At 42.2% G+C, this 27895-nt stretch overlaps 1 protein-coding gene across 1 annotated transcript in view; it reads left to right on the top strand.

Moving 5' to 3' along the window:
* The first annotated feature begins 9668 nt into the window (after window positions 1–9668).
* mmp11a (matrix metallopeptidase 11a) overlaps window positions 9669–27895 on the top strand; it is a 33059-nt gene continuing 14832 nt past the window's right edge. The window contains 2 exon segments of the mRNA XM_083912025.1: window positions 9669–9780; window positions 26276–26487. Of these exon segments, the coding sequence (XP_083768151.1) occupies window positions 9676–9780; window positions 26276–26487 (317 nt within the window). The 5' untranslated portion in view covers window positions 9669–9675.

Genomic DNA, 27895 nt, shown 5'->3' on the forward strand with positions numbered 1-27895 from the left:
GTGTGCGTGTGTGTGTGTGTGTTAAAAACTCATTAATGAACCACACAGTGGAGTATTTTCACTAAAATTCATAGTACTGCAAGACTTAAAGTCGTATTATTTTGAGACTTAAAGTCGTAGTTTTCAAGACTTAAAGTCGTAGTTTTCAAAACTTAAAGTCGTAGTATTTCGAGACTAACATGTGTGGTATTATGAGACCAAAAGTCGATGTATTTCAAGACTTAGAGTCGTATTATATTGAGACTAAAAGCAATGTTTGATGAAAACTACAGTGAACAGTATTATTTATTAGCTATTCTGGGGCGAGCTGCACCAACAGATCTTACGTCTGGTCTTTAGTGAAGTCGGTCGTAACTTGATGTTCTATGTCCGACCTATTAGTTCTTCTTGCTAAGACCAGACATAAATCTTACGCCTAATCGGGAGCGTCAAGTAAAGATCTGGGCGATTTTCACATCCAACCATGTCCCCAAGTCGTCTGGGTTTGATGCATGGACCTCTCCTGTTTCATACATGTGATGATATCCCCCTCTCACCTCTTCAGAACTGATTTTAATGTGCCATTACTGCTGATGTGATTTATATTTCTAGTACCAAGTGGTATGCATGCGCAGCGTCACTAGATTTCACTGGATTTCCCGTCACTTTGGCTCCGTATAATATTGTTTTTAACATAGTTAATTGAATCTATATTTGGAATCACTCATGCCCAGCTTTTATTATATTTATTTCTTCAAACCATTGACCGAAGCTCTTAACAATCAGGCCTGTGGTTGCCTCTGATAACACCGAAGAAGTAAAACACGGAAGTTGTGACGCCGAATCGGCACTAGCGAGGCACCAATTTTTAAAGAACTTCTTCAACTCAGTGGGATCTAAAAGCAACTGGTAAAGTGGGCTGCCTGCCCACGAGGGAAGAGGGTCTCATTGGACATTTGTCTCCAGGGCTGTAATTAAACTCACCGCCGTGTGCGAGTCCTGTCTCCCCACACTCTCAAAACTGAGGGAGAACTCAGGCTGACCTCAGGGAGAGGGACAAAATCCTCCTGGATCTGTCCACCGTGCTTGTCGCCCATCTTTGGGCTTCCGGCGCTGGTGACTGAACCATGGCGGCCGTAGATAACACCACCCTGCAGTGGACTGGCACCATTAACACCGGATCTCCGGCACCAGCACTTACAGAGTCCCGCTGGCACCGCCAGGGAACCAAGCCCAAGTCAACGGCACCTTCCACCTCCTGCCCGCGCAGTGGCAGTGTTCCACCAGGGAGGATCTGGTGAGCTCAACTCCACTCAAGCGAACTTTCAAGTGAACCCTGGTCAGCGGGGAACAGGGGCACCATAACCAGGAGGGGTCAAGACTTTTATCTGCCAACATTGACCTGACTGTCGAGTGCTGCACCACCACCTCCTGACAACCCAGTGTTGGGATCAGGACGCAGAGTCACAGTGTAACACACCTCTCCGGATCACTTTCCAGCTCAGTATCCTATACAAACGCTGTGTGCCTCACCGTCATTTAAATTAATTAAATCAAAAAATTAAAAGAAGAGGAGCTACACAGAAAAACTTGATACAAATCAACACCAAATCTGCGATAATGCAACAAAATCAGAAAATAAAATGTGGACTTTTAACCATCAGATCTCTGTCATCTAAAGCTGTATTCATAAATGATTGATATCAGATGACCATATTGATGTTCTCTGTCTGACTGAAACCTGGCTGTGTCCTGAATAAGAACTGAAGTTATTGTACTTGGCCCCAAAGGCCTCCAAAACGTAATAGCTAAAGATATTGTTACTCTGGATTATGTTGTGTATATCATACAATATCATACAAACCTGTTAATGAGAATACGTTGAACAGAAGAACAGCATGTGTGGACTCTGCCGGTTCATGTGTGGACCTTAGCGGATTTAGCTATCACTGAAGAGAGGCGAAGGAAAAACATCACATCCTTTGGAGATTCCTGTAAAATCCGTCCAGAATCCTTCGTGTAGTAGACAGTCCACAGGTTCTTATAGACAATGAGAAAGTCAGTGAAGAGTTCAATAAAAAACAATTAATACATGCAAAGCAATAGATACAGGACCTTTAAATCGAGTTTGTAAATAAAATGAAATATGTTAGTATGTGTGAGCAGATGTATGGAGGCCCTTGGCACGAACGACTCCAATCCCACATAAACACTCAGCATTATCTCACTGAAAAGCCACGCTGTGCACTTTTGTTGTGTGCCTTTTTTGTTTTATTTAATTGTTTTTGCATTTCTAGGAAAACACGAGCTCCATCATGATAATCTGCGTTGAACAGATTCCATTCATATTGGAGCGACAGCTGCTGGGTCAGAACCAGATGGAAACCAATAAACCGATAAGATCTTCAGCTCCATTTCAACCGGACAAAGAGAGAGTAGCACAAGGGTTGGATGCAGGCCTGGAACATGCAGGTGTCAGATTGAGATCGTTATAATGTAGATATGTATGTTTTGATTTAAGTCATAAAAATGTGTTCATGGATATGAAACGATCAATGGATACATGAAGGGTTTTACCCTGAAATATGAGCAGCTTTAAGTACAAACATATGCATCCTAAACTTTCTGCACTTTAATGAATGAAGTGTTCCTTTATGAGTTTACTGACACTTTCGAAACCAAAAGTCATAGAGGCTAAAAGTCATAGTATTTGAAGATCAAAATCGTAGTATTTTAAGAACAAAAGTCGTAGTAATTTCAGACTAAAAGTCGTAGAATTTGAAGTACAAAAGTCAGTAGTATTTTCCGACTAAATGTCGTAGTATTTTAAGTACAAAAGTCGTAGTAATTTCAGACTAAAAGTCATAGTATTTGAAGTACAAAGAGTGTAGTATTTTGAGACTCTGACTGTGTGTTGATCTTGAATGTTTCTGATAAACTGAAGGATGAAGTGTTTCCTTTATGTGTTGAGAACATCTCCTACTTAAGATAAGATAAATAAAGTCTTAAAAACCTCAGCTGAGAATGCATCATCACAAACATGAAAAGATGACGTTTTAGAGAAACCTGGTTTTCACAAGACAGCCACCCTACAAACACGATGATCGTATAGAATATGATGCATTGATGCAGATTAAACTACCCAACAGGATATAAAGGAGTTAAAATGAGCTTAACCTTAAACATCTGCAGCAGGAATATGAAACATACTAATGAAGGACTCTTACCTTAACTATATGCAGTATTTTTAGTGGTATTACTGTATTTTAACTAATTGACCTTGTGTCACAGCATACCGAAGATGTTTAACCATTAGTTTTGAATGGGTTTCCTTTGTTGGTGCTTTAAATTACATCCTTCTACGTTAATCAGCCTGTTATGTTTTCAGTATTTCCCCACAGCAGTGTCACTTAACGCAGATCCCTATATATTTATTGGACTTGGCAGTGGCTTGGATCCCGATTTCGAGGCGTATTTCTCTTCTAATTGAGAGCTGCTGTCATGTGTTGGACCGCTGCCACCTCTCGTAAAAAGTACTGAGGAGGAAAATGTATTGGGACCATCTGTGGGGAACATGAGATGGCTTGTTTTGGATAATTCACGTGAAGACAATGGCCAGTGCAGGTTGTTTTTAGAGTTACGAGAGCAGTTTAAAGTCTGCTAACTCAAGAGAATATGAAGAGTTTGCGGAAAGTTCAGAGTCAAATGACAGAGATCAAGAAAACTCACGATAAAAATATATTGAGCGTGATAGAAACACAGCAGAGTTTCATTTACAAAATGTTCTCAGATGCCCGCCTCAAGCAGATATGATGTCATTGGTTGAGTTCAATCTAAATGACAACTTCAACTGCGCTTTATTCCTGTAAAACAATACATTAGAGGGGGGCATAAAAAAACTGATTATACTTTAAGGCTCAGAGCATTCAAAGCTTCTAACAAAACCCCCTTTCACACATGAACTGCAACCCTGTCTATCCAGACATTACCCGAAGGAGCTGGACAAACTTTTGCCCTGTCCGATTGAGCCCATGTGTGAAAAGAGCAAACGTGTTGATCTAGTCTCTATCATGGGACTTGTGTGAAACTAAAAGAAAACAAACATCCGAGGGTGAAGAAGAAGAAGGACGGTGATTTACAAAAAGACGCCAATTAAAATGTCTGAGTGGAGGGACGACGAGATTCGGGAACTTCTGTCCGTAAAGGCAGATGCCGAAATCATCAGACAAATTTAAGGAACAGTGAGGGACTCGGTTGTTTTTGAGCGAATTAAAGTTATAATCCGTCAGATTTGAGAGGCGTTGTTTCTTACGGCCTCTTTGGCGGTAAGATATAACTGCAGGAGAGCCTGTTGGTTCAGAGCCTCCATCTTGTCACGTTTCGCACAGTCACAATGTGTGTTGACTTTCTATATCAGTCCATCCCCTGTATGTTGTATTGTCCCAATTATAAGACCACCCTGATTATACGAGGACTCCCCTTTTTTCAGAATCATTTTCGGAAAAAATACTTTTTGAAAACCAAATATTGTTTAAGAGAAAAAATTGTATTTTCTCACAATCTAATGTCCAATTTCAAACACAGATATTAAAAGCACCTTGTGGCGTTCTTCATTCTTTCTAAACTTCAAAACACAGTATTTTTCAGTCTGCTGCAGACATAGTAGCCTGCACGGCATGCAACTGCGTCTCTGCTGATCCTGGAGAGATGTAGTTCAACAGGGAGTGTAAATACAACATTATCTTTTCGACCTTTTATCTCATAAATCTGCAACTTTTTTCCCATAGATTTGCTACTTTTAATCTCAGAAATCTGCAACTTTTTTTCTCGGAAATTTGTTACTTTTATTCTCATAAAGCTGCAATTTTTTCCTGTAGATTTCAAATTTTTAATCTCATAAATCTGCAACAGACAGGAAGTGGGTTGAGAGAGAGGGGGGAGATATACAGTGAAGGGCCCCAGGTCAGACTCAAACCTGCGGCCGCTGCCTCGAGGACATTACATGGAGCTGCCCTAACCACTGGTCCACTGGCTGCCCCAGATTTGCTCGGAAATCTGCAACTTGTTCCTCGAAATATTATCCCCTCCCCCGGGTCCGTAATTTTTATTTATGAATATGCCATCGTAGATATAAGTGTGTATATCATTAAATGGTTGAAAACATATAACTACATCACCAAACACACTAACAGTTTAAATAAAAGGATGAAGACATTTGACCAATCCGGTGTTGAGCTGTAATTGGCCTCAGTACGCAACACATCTGCATCCAGTAACATTAATTACAGTCTTTTGTCCAGAAATTACAAGGGTCACTTTCTCATGAAGCCTTTCCCAGCTTTCTCTTTCATTACACTCAGAAGGTAACGGGCCTGATGTGGTGCAGACCTTTGCAATTCCTTGTCAGGCAACCAGATTTTATTAGAGCCCCTTTTTCTTCGTGTCCAAATAGCCCTCAGAAATCTGACAGCCATTACACAGGAAGGCTCTGCTGAATTCTTTGCTGCTATTAGTGGTCGTAATTATAGAAATGATCTCAAACTGAGTCACAGAGAGTTTTTCCTGCACAAAGGAAGGACGGAGGAGGGTCAGAAACCTCCAGTGGGTCTGACCGTGGAGCATTTTATCTCACAGCTGCGAAAATAAAGCAACAGATTCCTCCTCTCTTTATCACACACTCCTTTTCTTCTCATAAAACACGACACTTTGATGTCACTTCATCACACACATCCTAACCGATTAACCTCTTTTTTTATCTGTTTGACATTATGGGAAATGTTTCGCTGTGTTTCTGAGTGTGAGACGAGAAGATTGATGTTTAGTTTCTTCAGAGTCGGATGATGCTCCTCACTGATCGTGTTGTGTCTTGTTGGTTTAATCCGTACAAAATTAGAAATGTGAAAATAGACACTTTGGGGTTTTGAGAGTAGGTTACGTGCTGGAACTTGACGAACAATTTATGCAGCAGCGTCTCAGCTGGTTGGATTGGATGAAACAAACGAGATAAAACATCCAAATGAGTGTGTTTTTGATCTTTGACAGAGCATGGCAAGCCTATTTCCATCTGCTTACAGTCTTTATGCTAAGCTAAGCTAATCCTCTGACTCCAGCTCTGCACTTAAGAGCCTTGACACACCAGGTCAATATCAGGCCGATCTGAGCATCTGTTTGGCACTAGTTGGCTCTTTTCAGTGGATTTTTTGACCAATCTTCATGTTGAAATGGCGAAGCCCATCGGTGAGAGACGCGAGAAACGGAAGTAAACAACTAGCTTGTTCTGCAGCGTCTCATGCAGGCACAAAACATACGTGCTAATTCCTATCCGCTGTAGTCTTTGCGGTGCGTTCGAGTGCAACTTTTTGGGCAAGACACAGGCAACCTGAGGCAAAGCAACAGTCGCCCCTTATGTCGGGATGGTGTGTCTGGACTTTAAAGGGAAACGCCACTGATTTTACATGTCAAAACACAGGACTTTTACCCTGGGCTCAATTCGCGTCCATACTAATCCTAAGCAAGTGGGTTTCATGCCTAACCCTAACTGTCATCTTTTGTTGGCTAAAATCAGTCACATTATGTTTATTTGTGTGCTGTTGCACTTCAGGTTTTGTATCTTTGGTCTTCAGATCCGGTCCGGCAGTCTGTCAGCATGTTTTTTCCATAGACTGTATAAAAAATTGACATAGCCCCTTCGTTGAGGTCCATTCTCTCAACTTGATCCAATCGGACTCGCCTCTTACCTCTTACCATGTTGGAGGGAGGGAGATATGTCTGTCTGGCTGACGATTACAGAATTAGCCACATTAGCACCACCGCCCACAGGAGTGGGAGTCAATGTTGAGATTTTTTTTCGGGACCGTTTTATTATTTCCTATTTCTCTAGTGGAGATTAAATCGGCTCTGTGTAAAGCAAGTTCTGTGCAATTTCTGCCTCGTAATTGTGTCTCTACACAATCTACACGAAGTGAGTACTAAACATGGCCCAGATGATCCGTGCCGTGCTTGAGCACAATCCTCCCTCTTTCCCCTCGGCTGGTTGTTGCTAATATGTCATCACCCCTCGGGATTTAGTTTTGTCTGACTGTTTTTGAACATTTCATCTGACCAAATCTGCAGTAAACACTCCACCTTGGCATCAGACCACCGCAAACCGTGCAGTGGCATCTTTTTAAATGTCTGGCACGAGGAACAGACGCATATAAAAAGACATCATGATCGCCATCAATGCCCGCACTCGTACATGTGCGCACGCTCGTGCCCGTAAATGTGCATACACGTTAGTTTGTAGAATTTTTAAAAAAGCAGACACAGCAAAAATGATAGGGAAATATGAAAGTGGTGCCCAGGAGGAGAAGAAAAAGGCCAAACTCTTGTTTATTGTGATGTATGAACAATGTTGCAGTGTGAATTAATAAGGACATAAATTAATAATAATAATAATAATAATAATAATAATAATACATTTTATTTGTATTGTACTTTACGTTTAACAATCTTTTCAGAGCAGAACAGAAACAATATAAAAATAAAAGGTAAAATGAAAAATACTGTAAGTAATATGTAAAGAGGAGAACATCTAAAAGACATTCAGCAAAATGCTTTGGTGAACAGGGAGGTTTTAAGGTCTTTTTTAAAAGCATCTGTAGACTAGCAAGTCACTGCTTAGGCATGTTAAAGCCTACCGTATTGATTGCCTGCCTGTCCTGATATAGCCTTAGTCCCAGCCTAAATTACTTATTTTCGTTATAACTGTACTTGCGATGTTCTGAATACATTTCTGAAAAAGATGTATGTTCTGTAATGTCTGTATTGGTAAGCGCTGGTAGAAATATGCCCTTTGAGTTTATTGAACCTACAGTTGCTTCACAGACATGAACAAATATTGACACCAATGAATATGGACACTAATTAGACAGCACTCCTATGACATTTATTTCCATAAAGATAGTCATTGTTTCATATACAGCAAACGTAAATGTAACGTAGGCACATAGACTTAATGTGTTGCTGGCCAGCCAGTCAAGGAATGTGGAGTTCCGTGGTTAAATCTGCAAAGTGAGTGGTAGAGCTATGTTGGTTTGTGCGAGGGGCCTCGTGGTTGGACTCTGCAGGGGGTGCCCAGATAAGTGAGCTACGCCACTGACGGAGTTAGCATGCTAATTCTGACATTTAGCCTCCGAGGGGAAGTGAGAGCCAGAGGCTAACTGTCACTCAAGACGCCATGCCCCTAATTATTCACAAACTTTAACCTTCAGTAAAATAAAAACTAGCCTGGTGCAAAACTTTACGTAGGATTTGCTACGAACCTGTTCATGAGAATACGTTGGTTGGCTTAACCGCTGATGTTGGTTATTTACATTGAGTTAGTGTAACTTACTCAATTTACATGTGTTAGTTCATTTACGTAATGCAGTTCCCTATTTTAACTCAAATCCTAATGTTTTTCCTCAAGGTAGTAGTTTTGCCTAATTAAGTTTTGCTTGAATTCACAAAACAATGACCGTAGTGAAGGATTTGGTGCTTATAAGCAATGTCAAGGGGTCCTGAAAGCCTCCGTATGTGATGAGCTGAGAGATATGTAAATCTTAAATAAGTTATAGAGTGTGGTCTTTACCTACTCTGTAAAGTGTCCTGAGATAACTTTTTTTATGATTTGGCACTATAAATAAAATTGAAATGAATTGAATTGAATTGAATTCAAATTAATTGAATATGAGAATGGGGCGTTAAAATGACCTGCAAAAGTCAAGAAGTGGCATGCTGGGGATGGACAAGTTTTATCTGGAGTGAGTTTACTTTTTACTTTTGCAGATATTCTTGACATTCTTTTTAGTTTGTTTTTTGAAACTCGTAGTTTTACCCCTCGCTGTGTATCTCCAAGAACTAACTCCAAAAACTGCAATTTCTAATCTTTTTCAGATTAATTTAAGGATCAGATGTGTATTATAGGTTGAGAAAATTCCACTTCTTATGCTCTGTTGAACTGAAAGTGCAGTTTTGGAAACGTATGGTCCTCCTTCACATAAGGGCATAATGAAACGGTGAGACTTTATCTTTGGTGCAGGTCACTTTCACACCACTCAAAACAACATCCCTTTAATTCACACATCTGCTCTGTTTAACACTGACTTTATGTTTTCTCCTCGTAAAAAAAACGATTCAAATAGACTTGTAGAGTGTTTTGTGGTAGGCTGGTTAGTTCCCCACTGTAGGTGATTGTGTTTTTGTAATACTCTTATAATAATCCCATAATATGTCCATACACTGCAGAGAGCCCGCATGCTGTCACTGCAGTGTTTAATGTGGGACATTTTGTGTATTTAATTAGTCATTTCCTGCCACAACCTCACCTTGACTTTCTTGGTATTCATAATAAAAATCCGGAACCACAGGTGGGTGAAAAACGCAAAGCCATCATCATCTGTTTTGAGTTGACGGGCACGCGGCAGAGAAAGGGTTAAGAGTCACATGGTAGCGGGTGGTATTATCAGCCCTGAGCTGTAAAAAAAAAAAAAAAAAAAAAAAAAAGTGTATGTGGAGGAGAAAAAAAAACCTTTAGGAGAACAAAGAAATCCGAGTCTATTTAAAGAGAAGGAGCCCCGGATCCTGCAGCCGTGTGACTCCCGGCTTTGCGCAACGCTCACAGCTGCGCCAAATCCAGCCTGCTGTGCACCCCCACGGCTCCCGACGGCGGCGAGGATGCGGACTTCTCTGCTCGCGTGCTGCTGCGTCTTTGCGCTGCAATGCCTCCCGAGCACGCTTTGTCTTCCAGTGCGGGGATCCGGCAGGTACAAGGTGCCACCGGTGAGTTGCGATTGTGTTTTTGTACATGTTTGCAAAGCCTGAACAAAAAAAAAGAGATAGTTGTTTCCTGCAGAAGTTTGGAGGTCGTAGTTTGTTTGTTTGTTTTGGTGCAAAATGAGTCGGTTTGGTTTGACTTGTTGCACCAGAAATGATTTATTCTGTTGCATTATAAAGAATCTGCAGTGTTGACTTTCTCCATTCTTTCTCCTGCTACAAGTGACTCCGCCAGCCCTAAACACACACACATACACGCACACACAAACACACACACACACACACACACACACATATACACACACGCACACACGAACATACACACAAGCACACACATATACACACAAACACGCACACACACACACATATACACGCACGAACACACACACATACACGCAAACACACACGCACGCCCACACATACACACACGCACAAACCTACACGCACACACACATAAACACAAACACGCATACACACATACACAGTCAGGCACGCACAGATATACACACACACATACGCAAGCGGCACACACACGCACGCACAAACACGCACTCACACAACGTTTGCAACTGTTTTCCTGTGCACACTTTGTAGCAGAATGCCTCACTGTCACTCCAAATTAAATACAATCCACATTCTTTGAAGAGTTACTGAAGTTTCTGCAGCTACACGGCCCCCTACCCCCCTCTCCTCCTCCCACGTGCTCACACGCACGCCCTCTCCTCGGAATCATCAGGACCAAATGACACTAATGTTGTAATTAAGAAAATGGCTATTTGTAGGCGCGCACAGGAGCTGACCTGTCACTGTAATTAGCCCGGGGAGCTGCTCTTACTTTGAAGAAATGACTATCATCTCTGTTTATTTTCTGTGTGCTCAGCAGCAGCAGCTCTGGAAGCACTGATGACTTTGCATGCGACACCACCCTGACGTCTTTTCCTCTCTCCTTGTGCATGCAGGGTGATGGCAGAGTGTTTTGGTTTTGCCTCAGTGCAGCCAGCTCAGAGAGAGAAAGAACTAAAGGTTGCTGAGTTCCCCCGTCTGCAGGGCAGGAAGCAGTAATAATAGGTCTTGGAGGCATTTGTCAACAACACCATAAAAAAGAGGGGTCCACCATATGGACCCGTCACGACGGCGTCAGTGGCGCGTGTTACACTTGGACTGTTAGTCACAGTCATGTGTTTTAGTGAGCCGGGGAACAAAGGGGACGCAGGTGTTGAAACAGCTCGCATTCATTAATCATCATTATTGTTTATTCAAGAGGTGTATTTGTACCATTGACTTCCGTCTTTTTGTGGAGCGATTTATACTCAAGTAGAGGAAGATTATTTAATGTGGAACCAAAGGCTGCATAATCGACGTATCTTCCAGGTCTGAAAAGTGAAGTCAATATTGAGGTGCCCTTACACCAGTTGATTTTATAGGAGTCAATGAGAAAATGAGCGTACTTCTCATTTTGATTTATTACCTCAATAAACCTAATGAGTTCATGGTCACAATCTCTAGTTTCAGATTAAAAAAACAAAAAACAAACTCGACAATAAATGCACAACCTGTGTTCCTAAAAACGGATTAAAAACCTTGTAAAACTTATTCATGTAGGATTAAAATTTCAATAAAGCCTTTTATGGAACATATCTATGGCAGTGGAAATGAAGGAGTTTTTAGAACTAGTTTTCTTGATTGTATAGCGATGAAGATGATAGCAACTGAAAAGACTAATGCAGAAGTTGAGTGGGATGATTTGTAACTTGATTGGCTTTGCTTTCAGCTGCTTAGGTGTGAAGTACTGATAATGGAGCTTGAGTTTGGCCAGTTATTTGTACTTGCTAAATGGTTAATGATCCCGTAAATGTATTCTTAACTTTCAAGTCTTATTCAATACAGCATGTTCTTCATTTAGTAATTATGATCCCATTTAGAGTCAAATAGAGCAAAAGGTTCAGTAATGTGTATCCACGGCACTGTGTGCAAAAAACAAATACTTTTAGGAGACGTACATACTGACGGTGTGCAGGTGCCCCGTTCGATTACTTACACAGAAATACCTGGGAAGGTGGGGGGCTGGGTTTAAAAATAGCAAAATGTCCCTTTAAGCAAGGACATTTGTGTAATACATGGGTCCTAAAGGTTATTGAAATAAAATGGGGGGAAAAACACTCTTTGGTTAAACTTGGTCACAACTGGTAGACACATGTAAGGGGGTAAAGACAGGTCAATTCACTTTAAAGGGTCGTAAACCTGATCTGACACAATGGCAAAAACATTGTCTGGAGACAGATCCTGCTCTAACTATCAGTTAACGTGCGTCCTTTTGTGTTGATTCATTAGTCTCCGCACAATGTTTTCGCATACTTGAAATACTTCTGTACAGTTTAATCCACAGTAATCAGAAGCCGGGCCATTGCAGTGTTATGACATGTCTTTGTCGACGGTGTGATTATGTGTTGAGTTGCATGCAAAATTACTCTATTTTTATTTTTTCCCAGCAACACATTATCAGAACTGCGTAGCACCTGTGATGACAGCTTTGTTATGTCTGCTGGTCATCTCACGGGAAAGTCTAATCTGTATTTTTTGTCAATTTGTTCCTGTGTTGTTGACAAAAGAGTGAGTGATTACGCAGGCCCGGACAGGCCTCAGTGTCTGTGGCATTCGGGGCAGCGGGATTCACAAAGTGCCTGTTTTCCCTCTGCAGTGAAGCGGGGGAGCTAACAGCTAACTGTTTTTGTCAATAAACCCACAGTCCCTTTGGTTCTCCTTTCTGTTTTGCCCCATCCTATCCATGTCTTCTGGTGAAGCAATTGGTCGGGGAACCGTGAGAGCAAAGGTGACATCAGAGCTGGGCCCGGGTTCCCATCGAGCAGATCTAGGTCACAGCTGCGCCGGACTGTGAGTGGTTGATGGGACACAACAGGGGGGGGGGGGGGGGGGTGCAGTTAAAAGGCATGCACCCCTCCCTCATAAAGTTAATCAGATGGTTTTGTTAGTAAGCGGTAGAGAGGTTGGGAATCCCTCACTAACGAGAGGACGGCAGGTATTTCCAGCTCAGGTGATTCTGCTGGCTGGATGTCAGGTGAGTTTGTGCAGGATGGTGTCCATACATGAATTCATTAAAGTGCACTTCACTGAGTTTCTGGTTGGCGCAGAGCCCCAGTTTGCATCTTGATTCATTTCACAAACTGCGTCTCCATCTCCTGTCCCAAACAAATTACAATACCCCATTACAATATCCGGTTTTTATCTTTGACCGTGGCAACGAATGGAGACTGACAGAGTTGGAATGCGGATGTCATCTTAGCCAATATAGCCAGAAAACCAGTGTGGAGGAGATAAACGCAGCTGTACAGGCTATTGTAAGTTAACTCATAGAAATAACAACTCTTAAATTTTCATTTCATTCCTATGAAGAACTGATAATTATGTCAGAGGAACGCAGGAACCAGCTTAAATTCTAAAATGAACAAACTCATTTTATAAAAAATACTGTGTTTATACTGACCAACATAAGGAAACAAGACTAGTGCTGTGTTCAAACCAAAGGCAAAGTGAACTTTCATGCTCATTTGACAATGTTATGTGTTTATTTGCGTTACTAGCGCAAGAAACATTTCTTTCCACCATCAACAATTCCCAACATGAACAGAATTGCGGCTTTGTCCCTGTTGTGGAAGTCCCAGATACGTTGGACAACAAGACGCCGCTCTGTTTCTTCCTTCTCCAGGAGAATCTCAAATGATGTGAATTTCTATCCTTGCATGGAATTTGCGACATTTAAACCTTTGCATTCAGTGCTTTGCATGCAGTTTTAAAACCCGATTATATTCATATTAAGGCAAAACTCCGTTGACGCCATGTAAACACCGTACCCCGGGTAAAAACTGGAGTTTTCGTACCTAGGTTAACAGACCTAGGGAACTCCTTTAGTAATCAGAGTGTTCGTGCATGTAAACCGCGTTTCGCGTCTGCGCATGCTCCGTGGGTAAAAACTCCCCCTCCCCACTCCGCTGTAGGGGCTTTTGACTCAGAGATAGAATACACCAGGAACCGCGGCACCAAAAACCATACGAAAAAAACAGCGAGGACTTCGACATGGCAACCAAAATCACTACCAAGAAGAGCCTTTTCTGTTGCAATTCTGTCCAAAAGTCAAAAGCCATTTTCCAAGTTGTTGTGATTTTGACAAAGGTCTGACCAGCTGTTTGTTGGCAGAACGCAACCTACTGCAGCATAAGCTTCTACAGCCAGGTCTTTCATGCAGTTGGTGGCTCTTCTAAAAACTGAGACCTCCTCAATCTCGTGAGCTTACCGTTGCCCACTAGATGATGCATGACGTCAGGGCTAGTCGGACACAAATCTAACCGGCATTCGTTGTGCGACGATTGCCGGTGATCGATTCTGTGCAGGCCAGGCTCATCTCCTGTAATGTAATAAAAAGAAGAAAAGATGGTCAAAGAAACCTCCAGCAGAAGATACGGGCTGCATCATTTCCCCGGTAACTATTACTCCCCTGTGGAAATGCTGTGATTAATATTCACAACCAACAGTGAAATCACCAGTTAGTCATCCTGCAGCCAGACGAACAGAAGTCTGAGGTCTCAGCGGAAGAGCTTTCTGTGCCAGGAAAGATAAAGAGATTCGAGTAGATGCCCAGATGGTTTATATCACCTTCCACTGCGGGGTGTTTCTGATTTTCAGATGATATATTGGATTAGGAGAGTAAGAAGAATGATAACGAGGGATTTGTTGATGAAATATTGTACATCCCGTCCTCCTATCAGCCACTGTAAATCCTGTCTCACTGTAAGCAATCCTTTGTCCCTGTTTTTTCAATGAGAGCACACCCTTCAAATTGAAACCTTATCTGTCTCCTCGAGTAAACTCTCACTTATGACTTACTTCCTATCATCCGGCTTCACTGTTACTAGGTTAACACAGATATCAGGTTGATGAAAAATCTTCTTACTTCTCAGTTTTTATGCTCGTTCTCGTTAGAAGAATCAGCTGCTGCACCTGCCAACAATCAGTAATAGTATTTTGCTTTCAAATATGTGTCAATGCACCCTCAAATCAGTTTTCTTTTTTTTCAGATTTTATCAATTTTAGATGTTCAGTGGATTTCAGGAGGAATTTTTCGATCAACTTTTGTAATTTCCTTTTGGGCCGCACTCCCTCAGCCTCTCCGTCTTTCTTCTGCTGCAGTTTATACATTTCCTACTTTGCTGATGCAAAACACATGTCGATGCAATGCATGCTGGTCTGTCGATGCTGTTCCTCTGAACAAATTGGTCTCTGCACGTGTGATGGATTTGCTTGAATTTGCTCTTTCACACACACACTGTACTTGTTTAAGGACAGGAATTGAGAACCGGTTCCAGTTGAGGACCAGTAACAAATTGGAGTCAGAACCTGAATCGTTATGCCTCGGAGTTTAGGAATTCCTTTAATTGAACAGTTCATTTTCAAAACAATGATGTCAAACTCGTGGGTCTGCGCTGCTAGAAACTTGCAACAAGAAAGAGTTGTGGTGAAGAGGCAGAAACGGTCCAAAGCGGGCGTTATAATGATTTTTCCTTTCACCAAAATTAAAAAAGAAAGCTGTACAAATATGTTTTCCAACATAAAAAGTTGAAAAGATCCTTGGAAATGGAGCTGGAAGTGTGTCGATTACGTTTTGCATAAATTTCTGTATTAGAGAGTTTAGCTTTAACAGACATTTAAAAGTCAAAACAATGTAACTCAAGTACTCCTCCTCTTAACACATTTTCCCTGTTAAAGGAGCAATAATGAAACAGGTAACGAGCAAATCAATGAATAAAAATCAGAATGAAGACTGAGGGAGGACGAAGGAGATTGAGGTTTAGTCTGGCAGTGAGACCTTTAGAGAGTTGAAATATGTTATAAAGAGTTTCCATTTCCTAAAGAATTTCTCAGTTACCAATCAGTTCATACCTGATCTTTTCCACTTGAAACAAAACATGCAAGCTATAGCTCATTCACGTTTTCAGTCTTTGTGCTAAATGAAAGCTTTTCTGAACTGAATTTTCCTTTCACACATGCAGCACACACATATCAATTACTGAAAATACTCAGTGTGGTTCAGGGTGAGGGAGCGCCTGGTAGAGCGTGCAGGAGTCAAGGGCCGTATTCCACAAAACATTTAATCTCAGCGCTAAGAGTTCTCCTAAAGACCCCTACACATGATACCCGGTAACAACGCTTTGTTCAAGCGTTCAAGGTAGCAGCGCGCACTGCTCAGATTTGCCTCTCTGCCGCTGCGCTCAAAGTTCAAATCAGTTGCCGCTGACCTTTCAAAAGCGCTACCAATGAGACCTTTGAGTGTGATGTTTATGTTTCCTAAGCAACCAGTGAGCGACATCAAGCCGGTTAGAAAGATGTAGGTAAAAGGTATTGTGTGTCTGAGTTTCCCAAACTATTAAACGTTGCATTAAAGTCTTATCATGATCTGGGAAGAAAACGTAATGCTTCAAGGTTCATAAGCATCACAGCAGGTTTGTAAATAGGCAGTTTATGAGCTAACGGTTGTTTTAATACTAACGTTGATTTAGCCGTTTACTGGGTCTCTGCACCCAACCTCGCGGTGAGCCCAGCGCAAAATGCTTATCACTATAGTCACTGTTACTTTTGTGGATGCTTGCATCTCTGGAAGTGTCTGTCTGTCTGTCTTTGCGTCTGTCTTTGTCTCTCTCTGTCCATCTGTCTGTCTTTTCTCTCTTTCTCTCTCCTTTTCTTCCTCCCCAACCGATGCAGACAGATGTCCGTCCTCCATCGAGCTGAGTCTGTCCGACGTTCCTGTCTGTTAAAGGGAAGGTTTTTGTTGCCACTGTGTACTCAATTGTTGGGTCCATGTAAATCATCAATAAGTCATAGAGTGTGGTCTTTACCTACTCTGTAAAGTGTCCTGGGATAACTTTTGTTATGATTTGGCACTGTAAATAAAATTTAATTTAATTTAATTTAATTTATTGAAGGCACCTTAAGGAGCGCTACAAGTTCTTAATTCAGAGTAATTTCTTCAAACCTCTGAGACCACCTTTTCCTAAGGAGTGGGAGGGACTCCTTAGATTAGACTAGAGGGCGGGGTTGACCTCGTTGCTATGGATGACATCATGTTCATCCCTTCTATGCCCACAGTGATTGGCTGAGAAGAAATGAGTCCCTAAGAGTGAATGTATGATAGAAACACTTCAGTGGGGAAGTGAATGAACTGCAGCACTTTGTGAGGTCTGGATAGAAAATTTGTCGTCTGGAGAAAAATCCTCCTGACTGACAGCTGAGAGACGCTGTTATAGCTGATATATAGCTGATAGCTGGGGTTTTTTCAGTGTGAACCGGTTCAACCGTGACAACATCAGTGGCTGAGCCAATTAAAAGATAGAGCAATGCAGCCGTGACCAATAAAGGACGTGAACATGTGAGAGGAGATGTGTTCTGAGTGGATAAGAGAGAGCGATCAGAGCAGAGGAGGAATAAACGTTATTAGATATGTGTGAAGATATCAGTGGATGTACAGCAGCTACAGTTTTTCATTTGAGAACTAATAATGACCCGTGTGTTGTTTCTGCTGCTGTGTGAAGTGACGGAGGTCAGCTCTGGAGACTCTGAACAGGAGACAAAATAAAAGTGTCTCCTCCTGTGATTTCTGACCAGAAACAGCTGACACTGAACTGTTTCATCTTAATGAAATGCTTTGAATGAATTTGAGTTCCCTCTGGTAAACAGTTACCTATGCAGTTTGTGTCTATAGCTTTATAGTGTGTGTCTATAGCTTTTATTGTGAAAGGTAAGAACCGAAGAAGTTAATTTATCTGCACTGCTTTGTCAAAGGTTGAAGTAGAGAAATAGTTTTCCGTCTGCACACAGCAGACCTCTGTTTTTGTCTTATAATCCTCTGAAGAAAACAACACAATGTGATGAGAGAGACTTTAACATGGAACTAAATAACTCCACATCATGGCACGTTCAGGTCATTTATGCACCCCAATAACACACAACAAATCAGGCCCACTGCGCACTATACATTTACTGATGTTTTGCATTGTACATGCCCTCAGTTGCTGACGCATCCTTGATTACAGTGGTTCCCACAAAACGGATACTTTCGCTAGGAGCACCAAGGTTCAAAGACTTCTGAACGGCACCGGTTCAAGAACCCGTTCCCTGTCAGTCAAAAAACACTCGGCGTGACGCTTTTATAGATTTAGGAGCTTCTTTTACTGCTAAAATGCTTTGTGAATTACACTTATCTTAAAAAGTTAGGAGTCCTAAAATTAGGAGTGGAACACCCCTTATTTTTAAGAGTTACTCCTAAATCAGCTAGTTAGGACCTACTCTGAGCCTTAAGGTCTTTTGTGAATACGGCCCCAGGACATGATGCGGATTACAGCGCACAGACGGAGCCTGTTCTTTATTCGGTCATGAACAACAGTCTATTGCCGTTCCTTGAGTTTGTCTTGTGATTTTGGCGTGTTTGTCTCGTGCTTTTTGCTGCTGAATCTCGTTTTCGTTGCCGTTTTTGTTTAAATTATCCTTTTTCTGCTTCTCCGTCAGAGGTTTGTTGTCTGCAGCATGATATAAACATCATCAATAGGCAGATTCGCTCTAGGTGAGGCTGGAGAATGAGCGGCTTTATTCACACATGGGCTCACCCAGGGATGAAACGCTCTTTGTGCTGAATCGCATGTTTGCGTTCTCACGTACAGCTCCTCCAGGTAATGTTAAGGCAATTTCAGGTTTGCGGTGCATGTGGCTGTAGCTTGACACAGACATCAGAGCGGCGCCAATCTCCTCATCTAACTCTCGTCAAGAAAGTGAATAAGCATATTTCTGAAAAATTATTGTCTGATTTATTTACTTATCCTCCAAAGTAAAGTTAAACAGCTGAACACACACATTTGTTTTAACTCCAGGGTTTTTATTAAACGGCTAAGATGTCAGTGAGTCAGCCGCTGACACAGAAGTGTTGTGGCCACGCATCATGTGTCATTTCTGAGCAGACAATAGAAATCCTTTCGGGAGACTTTGTGACGACTTAACAAAAATACCCTTGAGACAATTAGTCTGTCACTTTCTGCTGAGAGTGCAAGAAGCCGGTGATGAGACATGAAACTCCTAAACAGCCCGAAGGCATCATGAACATGTGAAGGAGTTTGTGATGAAGGTGACGGCGGCTGTGGAGGTTGTCGAGAGCTTGTGTGCGCGCGCGCGTGTGTGTGTGTGTGTGTGTGTGTGTGTGTGTGTGTGTGTGTGTGTGTGTGTGTGTGTGTGTGAGTGTGTGTAGGGGCGGGGGGGTCCATTACAAGTATGGACATATCTAGCTTCTGCTTACCTAACCCTAACCCAGTGATGACACGATGTGTGAGCAGCGGTGCAGGGGATCTGACATTGGTATTCACAGAGAAACATGTCTGGACACGGCGTTTGAACAGCGGCTCTGTCTGACAACAAAACCACCGCCATCACCTCCACCAGGTCACCGTGCTTCAGTCTGACACGACCAAGGAGCGAATCTACCTGTTCATCCAGCACACGGTCACATACGGAGGCTTCGGTTTCGTCAGGTCTGCGGAGGGGCCTCACATGTTTGCGTTACAGTACCAGGTTTAACCAAGAAACCTTTTTTTCTGAGTCCAACATCAAGACACTTTGAACCATATTGTGTCATCACTTGAAAAGATAACCTTAATTTGAAACCATAGAAGCAAAAGTGGCATAAATAACTTCAGCTTCATTATGAAGTAAATGTTCAACGTGTTCTCATCAACATGTTCGTATGATTTTCAAATATGACATCTATTTAGATCTGTGAAATAGCGATGGGAAGTGCACCGCAACAGTTAAGCTTAGACAACTAAAGGTGACAGTTAAGTTTAAACGACAAAAGGCGACGGTTAAGTTTAGTAACTAAAGGTGTTGATTAAGTTTAGTCAGTAAAGGACTTGGTTCAGATCATATAATGGTGGTGGTTTGTCTTAATTCTTCAGGACTTGAACACCGTACCTCCAGGTGAAAGTCCTGTGTTTTGGGACCATCCACCACCCTGACCCTCCTCCCTACGGGGGTGTTGGTGCTCTGATACTACGTCACCTGATTTCTTTCTTCTTTGCTCTGGACGTAATTTCTACAGTAATAAAAATGTGATGATGACACACAAGTTACACTGCGTTACTTGTCGTAGTTACGTGTACAAACAGTGCTGATTGCAAAATGACACCAATCCAGACCAAAAATGACTACAAAACGACTAAAAGTAGACTCTTTGAATTTGGTTGTCTTTATTTCTTTATTATACTGCATTCAAGAGCAAAAAGAGATTTAACAAGTGAGGATGGAGCTAATGCTCTTATGTGGGTTTGACCTTGACCTTTGATGTGAAACCTGTTGGGAATCCTGCACATTTAGGGTTTAACTCGGCTGTGGGGTCAGACGGGTCAAACAATCCATTTGACACACAGGAGGTAGAGGGGGGTTCAGTCCTTTAACCACACTTCCTTTGAAATGACAGAGGCGGCTCCCCATGCACCTACCACTTAGAATTAGCCAAAATTTTACGACCCTGAAAGCCGACACTCCCTTCACCCCACCTCACTGATTGGGATCAGCGGCTACAGTCTTGTTTGGGGGACAGAGGTAAGAGCACAGTGGCCGCTCCAGGTCAATAATGTTTATGATAATTTGATTAATTGCTCTTATTTAGGGAATTTTCCCCACTAAAGTTGTGGCTTTTGCGTAAACGACTTAAAGTAGATACAAAACACCACAACAAGGTGTCGAAATGATTAAAATTAGATGCAAAATTCCATAAAAAGGTGACAAAATTACTACAAATAAATGCAAAACCCCATAAAAAGGCTAAAATTTTATGCAAAAAAACACAAAGTGATGATAAAAAGATTAAAATTAAATACACAAAAAGGTGACGAAACGACAAAAAAATGTATGCATAACACCACAAAAAGGTGACGAAACGACTAAAAATTGAGGCAAATAAATATAATGAAACCACTAAAGATAGATGCAAAACACCACAACATGACCACAAGAGGTCACAAGATGCATATTCCTAATAAAGGTGATTTATATTACCACTACACAAATATAGTTTTACGCCAGCATCGGAGTTCTGGCTTCACTGGATTTAATGGGAACTTGGAGGCGACAGTAGGTCGGGGGTCGGTAGAGGTCATTGCCCGGGGGGCCACAGGTTAATCCTGCCAAGATGAGGAGCTCTATTACTAATGCAACGTGAAGATTTTGGGCCACAAAACTCTCTCTGAGCCCCTTTTAACACACATGCACTGTGAGCCTGAACTTATCTCCTCATCACCCAGAGGAGCTTAATGTGAGAACTCAAATGTCTAAAGCATCCCCTTCTTTCTGGTCTATTTGACTCTAAATGGGACCACAGTTTACTAAATGAACATCATGCTGTATTGAAGAATACTTGAAACTAGAGACTTCTATACAATCACACTTCTTTTTGGAGCCACTGCTGTATATAAGACTGAATGAGAGACATTAGAGAGAATGCAGCTTTAAGTGGAGTCTCCCCTTGCTGGACAATAGAGAGAATGCAGCTTTAAGTGTAGTCTCCTCCTGCTGGACATTAGAGAGAATGTAGCTTTAAGTGGAGTCTCCCCCTGCTGGACATTAGAGAGAATGCAGCTTTAAGTGAAGTCTCCCCCTTCTGGACAATAGAGAGAATGCAGCTTTAAGTGGAGTCTCCTCCTGCTGGACAATAGAGAGAATGCAGCTTTAAGTGTAGTCTCCTCCTGCTGGACATTTTAGAGAGCGCAGCTTTAAGTGGAGTATCCCCCTGCTGGACATTAGAGAGAATGCAGCTTTAAGTGGAGTCTCCCCCTGCTGGACATTAGAGAGAATGCAGACACCACAACATGACCACAAGAGGTCACAAGATGCATATTCCTAATAAAGGTGATTTATATTACCACTACACAAATATAGTTTTACGCCAGCATCGGAGTTCTGGCTTCACTGGATTTAATGGGAACTTGGAGGCGACAGTAGGTCGGGGGTCGGTAGAGGTCATTGCCCGGGGGGCCACAGGTTAATCCTGCCAAGATGAGGAGCTCTATTACTAATGCAACGTGAAGATTTTGGGCCACAAAACTCTCTCTGAGCCCCTTTTAACACACATGCACTGTGAGCCTGAACTTATCTCCTCATCACCCAGAGGAGCTTAATGTGAGAACTCAAATGTCTAAAGCATCCCCTTCTTTCTGGTCTATTTGACTCTAAATGGGACCACAGTTTACTAAATGAACATCATGCTGTATTGAAGAATACTTGAAACTAGAGACTTCTATACAATCACACTTCTTTTTGGAGCCACTGCTGTATATAAGACTGAATGAGAGACATTAGAGAGAATGCAGCTTTAAGTGGAGTCTCCCCTTGCTGGACAATAGAGAGAATGCAGCTTTAAGTGTAGTCTCCTCCTGCTGGACATTAGAGAGAATGTAGCTTTAAGTGGAGTCTCCCCCTGCTGGACATTAGAGAGAATGCAGCTTTAAGTGAAGTCTCCCCCTGCTGGACAATAGAGAGAATGCAGCTTTAAGTGGAGTCTCCTCCTGCTGGACAATAGAGAGAATGCAGCTTTAAGTGTAGTCTCCTCCTGCTGGACATTTTAGAGAGCGCAGCTTTAAGTGGAGTATCCCCCTGCTGGACATTAGAGAGAATGCAGCTTTAAGTGGAGTCTCCCCCTGCTGGACATTAGAGAGAATGCAGCTTTAAGTGGAGTCTCCTCCTGCTGGACATTAGAGAGAATGCAGCTTTAAGTGGAGTCTCCCCCTGCTGGACATTAGAGAGAATGCAGCTTTAAGTGGAGTCTTCTCCTGCTGGACATTAGAGAGAATGCAGCTTTAAGTGGAGTCTCCTCCTGCTGGACATTAGAGAGAATGCAGCTTTAAGTGGAGTCTTCTCCTGCTGGACATTAGAGAGAATGCAGCTTTAAGTGGAGTCTCCCCCTGCTGGACATTAGAGAGAATGCAGCTTTAAGTGGAGTCTCCCCCTGCTGGACATTAGAGAGAATGCAGCTTTAAGTGGAGTCTCCTCCTGCTGGACATTAGAGAGAATGCAGTCCTGTGTTTTGTGACTCGTCCACCACCGCGATCCTCCTCTTATACACCCGATTTCTTTCTTAGCTCAGAAAGTAATTTCTACAGAAATTAATATGTGGATCGAGGACAGCCCGATCCGTCGGAAAATCAGTTTCCCAGTAAACGTAATTTAGAAGGCAGTTTAGGGAATGGAGACAGACATGTATCTCAGAGCTGGATCAGCATTAGTTTAAATTCATGTTGAACTCTCTGAGGTAAGCGACAGCACACACACGCTCATAATCAGGTCACAGAGCCACGTAGTTCATCCCGGACAGTCCGTCCCAGGGCGTCCTATTATCGGCAACAAGGAAATGGTCATTTCCACTGAAGCAAATTACAGAGGAGAGCCTCCTCATCTGAAGTCAAACACATCTGCAGAGTTACACACTCACTGCTGGGTGTTCTCCTCCTATTACACTGTGACTGTACACACATTTCCTTTTCTGCTGCAGCTCAGAACAACCTGTGGGAAAAAGATGCTCTCAATTTATTGACATGAAACTAATTACTTCTATCAGCGGATGCTGTGCAGATCTTCTCTCTTATGTTGCGGTTACACCAAACGTGAATGACGTGAATACAATCGCTTCAGGTGTTTGTATCATGCCGCTTGCTCACATTTGTCACATTTTTGATCATCGCTTCATTCGTGTCTATCACAGGTAGCAGCCGAGGCGGCTACCTATCCGAAGCTGACCCCCGGCTCAGCCTGCTCTGCTGTTGTGCTAAAAGGAAATCGATGCTAGTGCTAACAGGGGTCTGAATGCTTCTTAAAAAGAACAGAAATGAGCTCTCAGATGAAGTGTGTGGCTCTTGAAAGAGTAGTTGTGTTGCAGTGAGATCAGGCCGTCAGTGATTTAACCTCCGTAGCTGTACAGGTGCTGCCCGGTCTCCCCCTTTAACTTCACTCTGCACTGACGGCTTTCTTCTTCTTCTGGATTTCCGGCAGACTAGATGCCTAAAGACACATTGCTGCCATCCACAGTGCATAGTTATGTCCATTACATTATATCCACAGGAACAGACTGGTTTCCCCCAAGGACTGCAACTATAGTGGCTTTGGTGAGCCCCTGGATGTCACGGAGAACTTCCATGACGCTAACCGCAATCTCAACGCTGATTGGCTGTCGCTCCGCAATGTCGCCTGAAAAGTTCAATATTTTTAACTTTATTCGCGTCACTTCAGACTTGCCAGATGCTCTAGATGCACCACTCGCACCGCGTCTTGTCGCGCCTGACGCATCATTCAGGGCCGCCTCTGCCTGAATTGCGTGTCATAGTGCCATTTACAGTGATTTTCAATGTAGAGTTGTTGTTCAATTTGCATCTACCGCGTTTGGTGTGAATGCCCCATTACATAATAATGCTGCAAGGATTGCTGCTTAAATGGATCCTTCTCTGAAACAATATGGACGAGTCAGTGACGACATTTACATGCACACAGTATTCAGGTTTTTGCCCTTATTTTAAGGAAAACAGAGAAAGATAAAAGCTAAAATAATGTGACCAAAGGATTAAAAATAAATGCAAAACACACAAAACGGTAACGAAATGACTCAAAATAAGATGAAAAACACCCCCAAAAGATGCCGAAACGACTAAAAATTTATGTAAAACACACAAAATGTGACGAAATGACTAGCCAATAAGATGCAAAACACCACAAAAAGATGCTGAAACGACAAAAATTGGCTCAAAACACACAGAATGTGACGAAAACAACTAAAAATAGATTTCAAAACACCAGAAAGACCCGAGACAGCAGCCACCAATTAAGGTTCCCCTGCAACTTAACGGCGTTCTCAATTATATTTCGAGGGAAACTTTCAATCTCACGGTTTGTTTTTGATGCATGCACAAATATGAGTTTAATACCTCATCTCTCTGTGATCATAAAACTTAAATTATATTTTCAGCCCTGACTAACTGAACATCTACTGTCAGCATCATTTAAGATGTTTGATTAAAACATAGACATTAATTCATACTAGCTCCATTAACTATAGAACTGAATGATGTTTTTGTTGCCTGGCTCGGCCCGGCAGGACTCAAACCGTGTCGTTGTTGTAAGTTAAGGGGAACAAAACCCAGCAGGATTCGTGGAATGTGCTCCAGACTGCAGAAACACGGCGGCTGACGGGTCCTGGATCACAGAACAAACAGTACACACCTCCCCGATCTCCCCCCGACCCCTCCACCTCCTGCGTTTCACTTTGTTTAAACAAAATGTAAGCTGCTTGTTTTGTTGCTCAAACCACTTACTCACATTAGGGGGGAGATGTTTCTGCTCACGGCCTGTTAGTGCTGTTATGGATGAGCTCAAATCTGCTGCTTGTTCTGGAGGTTTTTTTACGTGTGATATGAGGTTTCTCTCTGTCAACAACATCAGATAAAGCCTTATCAAGCTGAACCATATCTGATCTAAAGACTGTTGGCGTTTAGTCTCCATTTGTTTGATTTTTTTAAACATATATTGACTCTGTGGGGGAGCTATAGGCTCTATAAAAGAGCAGATACAGGTTTTCATTGAGGAGTAGCAACAAACAAGCAACCATGTCTCCAAGTCCTTGCAAGCATGGATGGATTACTGAACAGGCCAATCGGACACAGGCCCAGGGGCCCATAGGGTCAGGGGCCCTTAGTTACAAAATGTTGTTGTAATAAAACACAAAACAATCACAAATAGATGCTAAATGACCACGAACACAAACAGAAAAACATCCACAGAGATCCAAAATGAGCACGAAGAGATGCTAAATGATTGACACTGAAATCGATAAAAAAATATCAACCAGAATCATGCAAGGTGACTAAAATAGATGCAAAACAATCACAGAGATGAAAAACTACCACAAGGAAGTGCAAAACAACTAAAAATAGATGCAAAACATCACATAAAGATGACAAAACGAATACAAATAGACTCAAAACATCCCAAAAAGGTGTCAAATTGAGTCAAAATAGATGCAAAACACCCCAAAAAGGTGACAAAACAACTAAAAATGAATGCTAAACACCCCAGAACAGTAAAGGAACAGCTAAAAAAAGACGTAAAACATACGTTAAGATGACGAAATGACTAAAAATAGATGCAAAACACCACAAAACCGTGACAAAATGACTAAAAACAAATGCAAAACAATCAAAAATTAAGCACAAGGAGTTGCAAAATGACTGAAAGTAGACTTTGAGTTTGGGTGTCTAGTTAAGGGTGGGGGGGCCTCTTACATGTCTCTGCCCAGGGGCCCATTGTCTCATCATACGTCCATGCTTGCAAGTGTAACCAGACTTTTTTTTAAATGTTCCTTTTTTTTCGCTCATGAACGCCGTTGTTGTTGTTGTTGTTGTTGTTGTTGCAGGTTTCTGAAAAGTTCCCTGACCTAAAGAAGAGGGGGAAGGTTCCTCATACTCAGGACTTGATAAAGGAGACGACAAACACCTCTCTAACGTGGAACCGGCCTCGCTGCGGCGTGCCGGACTACCCCGCTCACAACGAGGTAAATTATCGGGGGCGACAGAGACGCTTCGTCCTGTACGGAGGACGTCTGGAGAAGACAGACCTCACCTACAGGTACGGATAACATGACACATTCAATTACTGAGCCAAGAAATCAAGTGAGACGTAGGCTCACTTTCTCATTGACTTCTATACGATCTGCTGGTTTAAGGGCACTCCACTGCAAGTCTTTACATTTGCTACCATCAGGCTGCTGCTATAAGTCAAGAAAAATACTTCTACCTTCTACTTCTTCTACTTCATTCGAACTGCCAAAGATATCTTAAATAAAAGGCTATTTTGAAATTTTATCCTGTGTAAATTATTTTTATACGTTTTTTTAATTTGTTTTTAGGAACACAGGTTGTACGTTAATTGTCTGAGTTTGTTTTTTTGTTTTCTCTTTCTGAATCTGAAACCATAATGGATTGGATTTATATAGCACCTTTCTCAGTACTCAAGGTGGATTCACACAAGGCAAGGTGGTAAAGTGTCTTGCCCTATGACACAACTACCGTGACACAAGTAGGGCATTTTCCCCATGACTTCTATTCAATCGACTGGTTGAATAGAATAGAATAGAGTAGAATAGGCACCTCGCTATTGACTTCACTTTTCAGACCTGGAAGATGCTTCCATCTTTCTGGACAGGTCCTTTTAGTTTGACTGATCCTAGAACGCAGCAGGCGAGTTTGCATGTTCTCCCGTGTCTGCGTGGGTTTTCTCCGGGTTCTTTGGTTTATTCCTCCCACAGTCCAAAGACATGCACATGTTAGGTTAATGGATTACTTTAAATTGCCCGTAGGTGTGAATGTGAGTGTGAATGGTTGTTTATCTCTATGTTCTCTGTGATAGACTGGCGTCCTGTCCAGGGTGTACCCAGCCTCACGCCCGTTGTCAGCCCTTCTGCGACCCTGATAGGGACAAGCGATTGAAGATGGATAGAATGCAGCATTACATGAGATAACGCAGCATCCAGATGCTATCAGTTACTATAGTTCTGTAATACTGTGGTATTTGTGCAAGGAAGATTAGCATTAGCGTTATTGTAAACTAACCAGCCGTTTCACTTATGCTGCTCACGGAGCTCATGTTCAAATTTTTAGTCTGTGCTGTGGGACATGTAAGAAAGGGATGAATAGCTTTAAAAACATGATAATGTGTCACGGTCGACTTGTTTCTGTCACCCCCAAGTGGCCAGGAAAGAAGCTACTGAAGATCTAAAGAAGGACTTTTTGTACGAGGTAGCACATTACAGAGAACAGAAATGATGACTATCGCAGGCAGGATCTGCTACATTTGAGTGATGAACTGGAGGGTAACATGTTGAACATGAGAGGCTTATATAGAGTAAGAGAAGTGAAGTCTTGAAATGATGATTCTGACAAACGGGTGCTGGTTTCCTTTCATCTGAGGCCTTGGCACCGTTGAGCGTCTGGCAATCCTCTCCTGGCTGCTGCCTCTCTGTCTGTGTCCCCCGGGG

Source organism: Echiichthys vipera, assembly GCF_963691815.1.
Source record: "Echiichthys vipera genome assembly, chromosome: 4".
NCBI classification, from domain to species: domain Eukaryota; kingdom Metazoa; phylum Chordata; class Actinopteri; order Perciformes; family Trachinidae; genus Echiichthys; species Echiichthys vipera.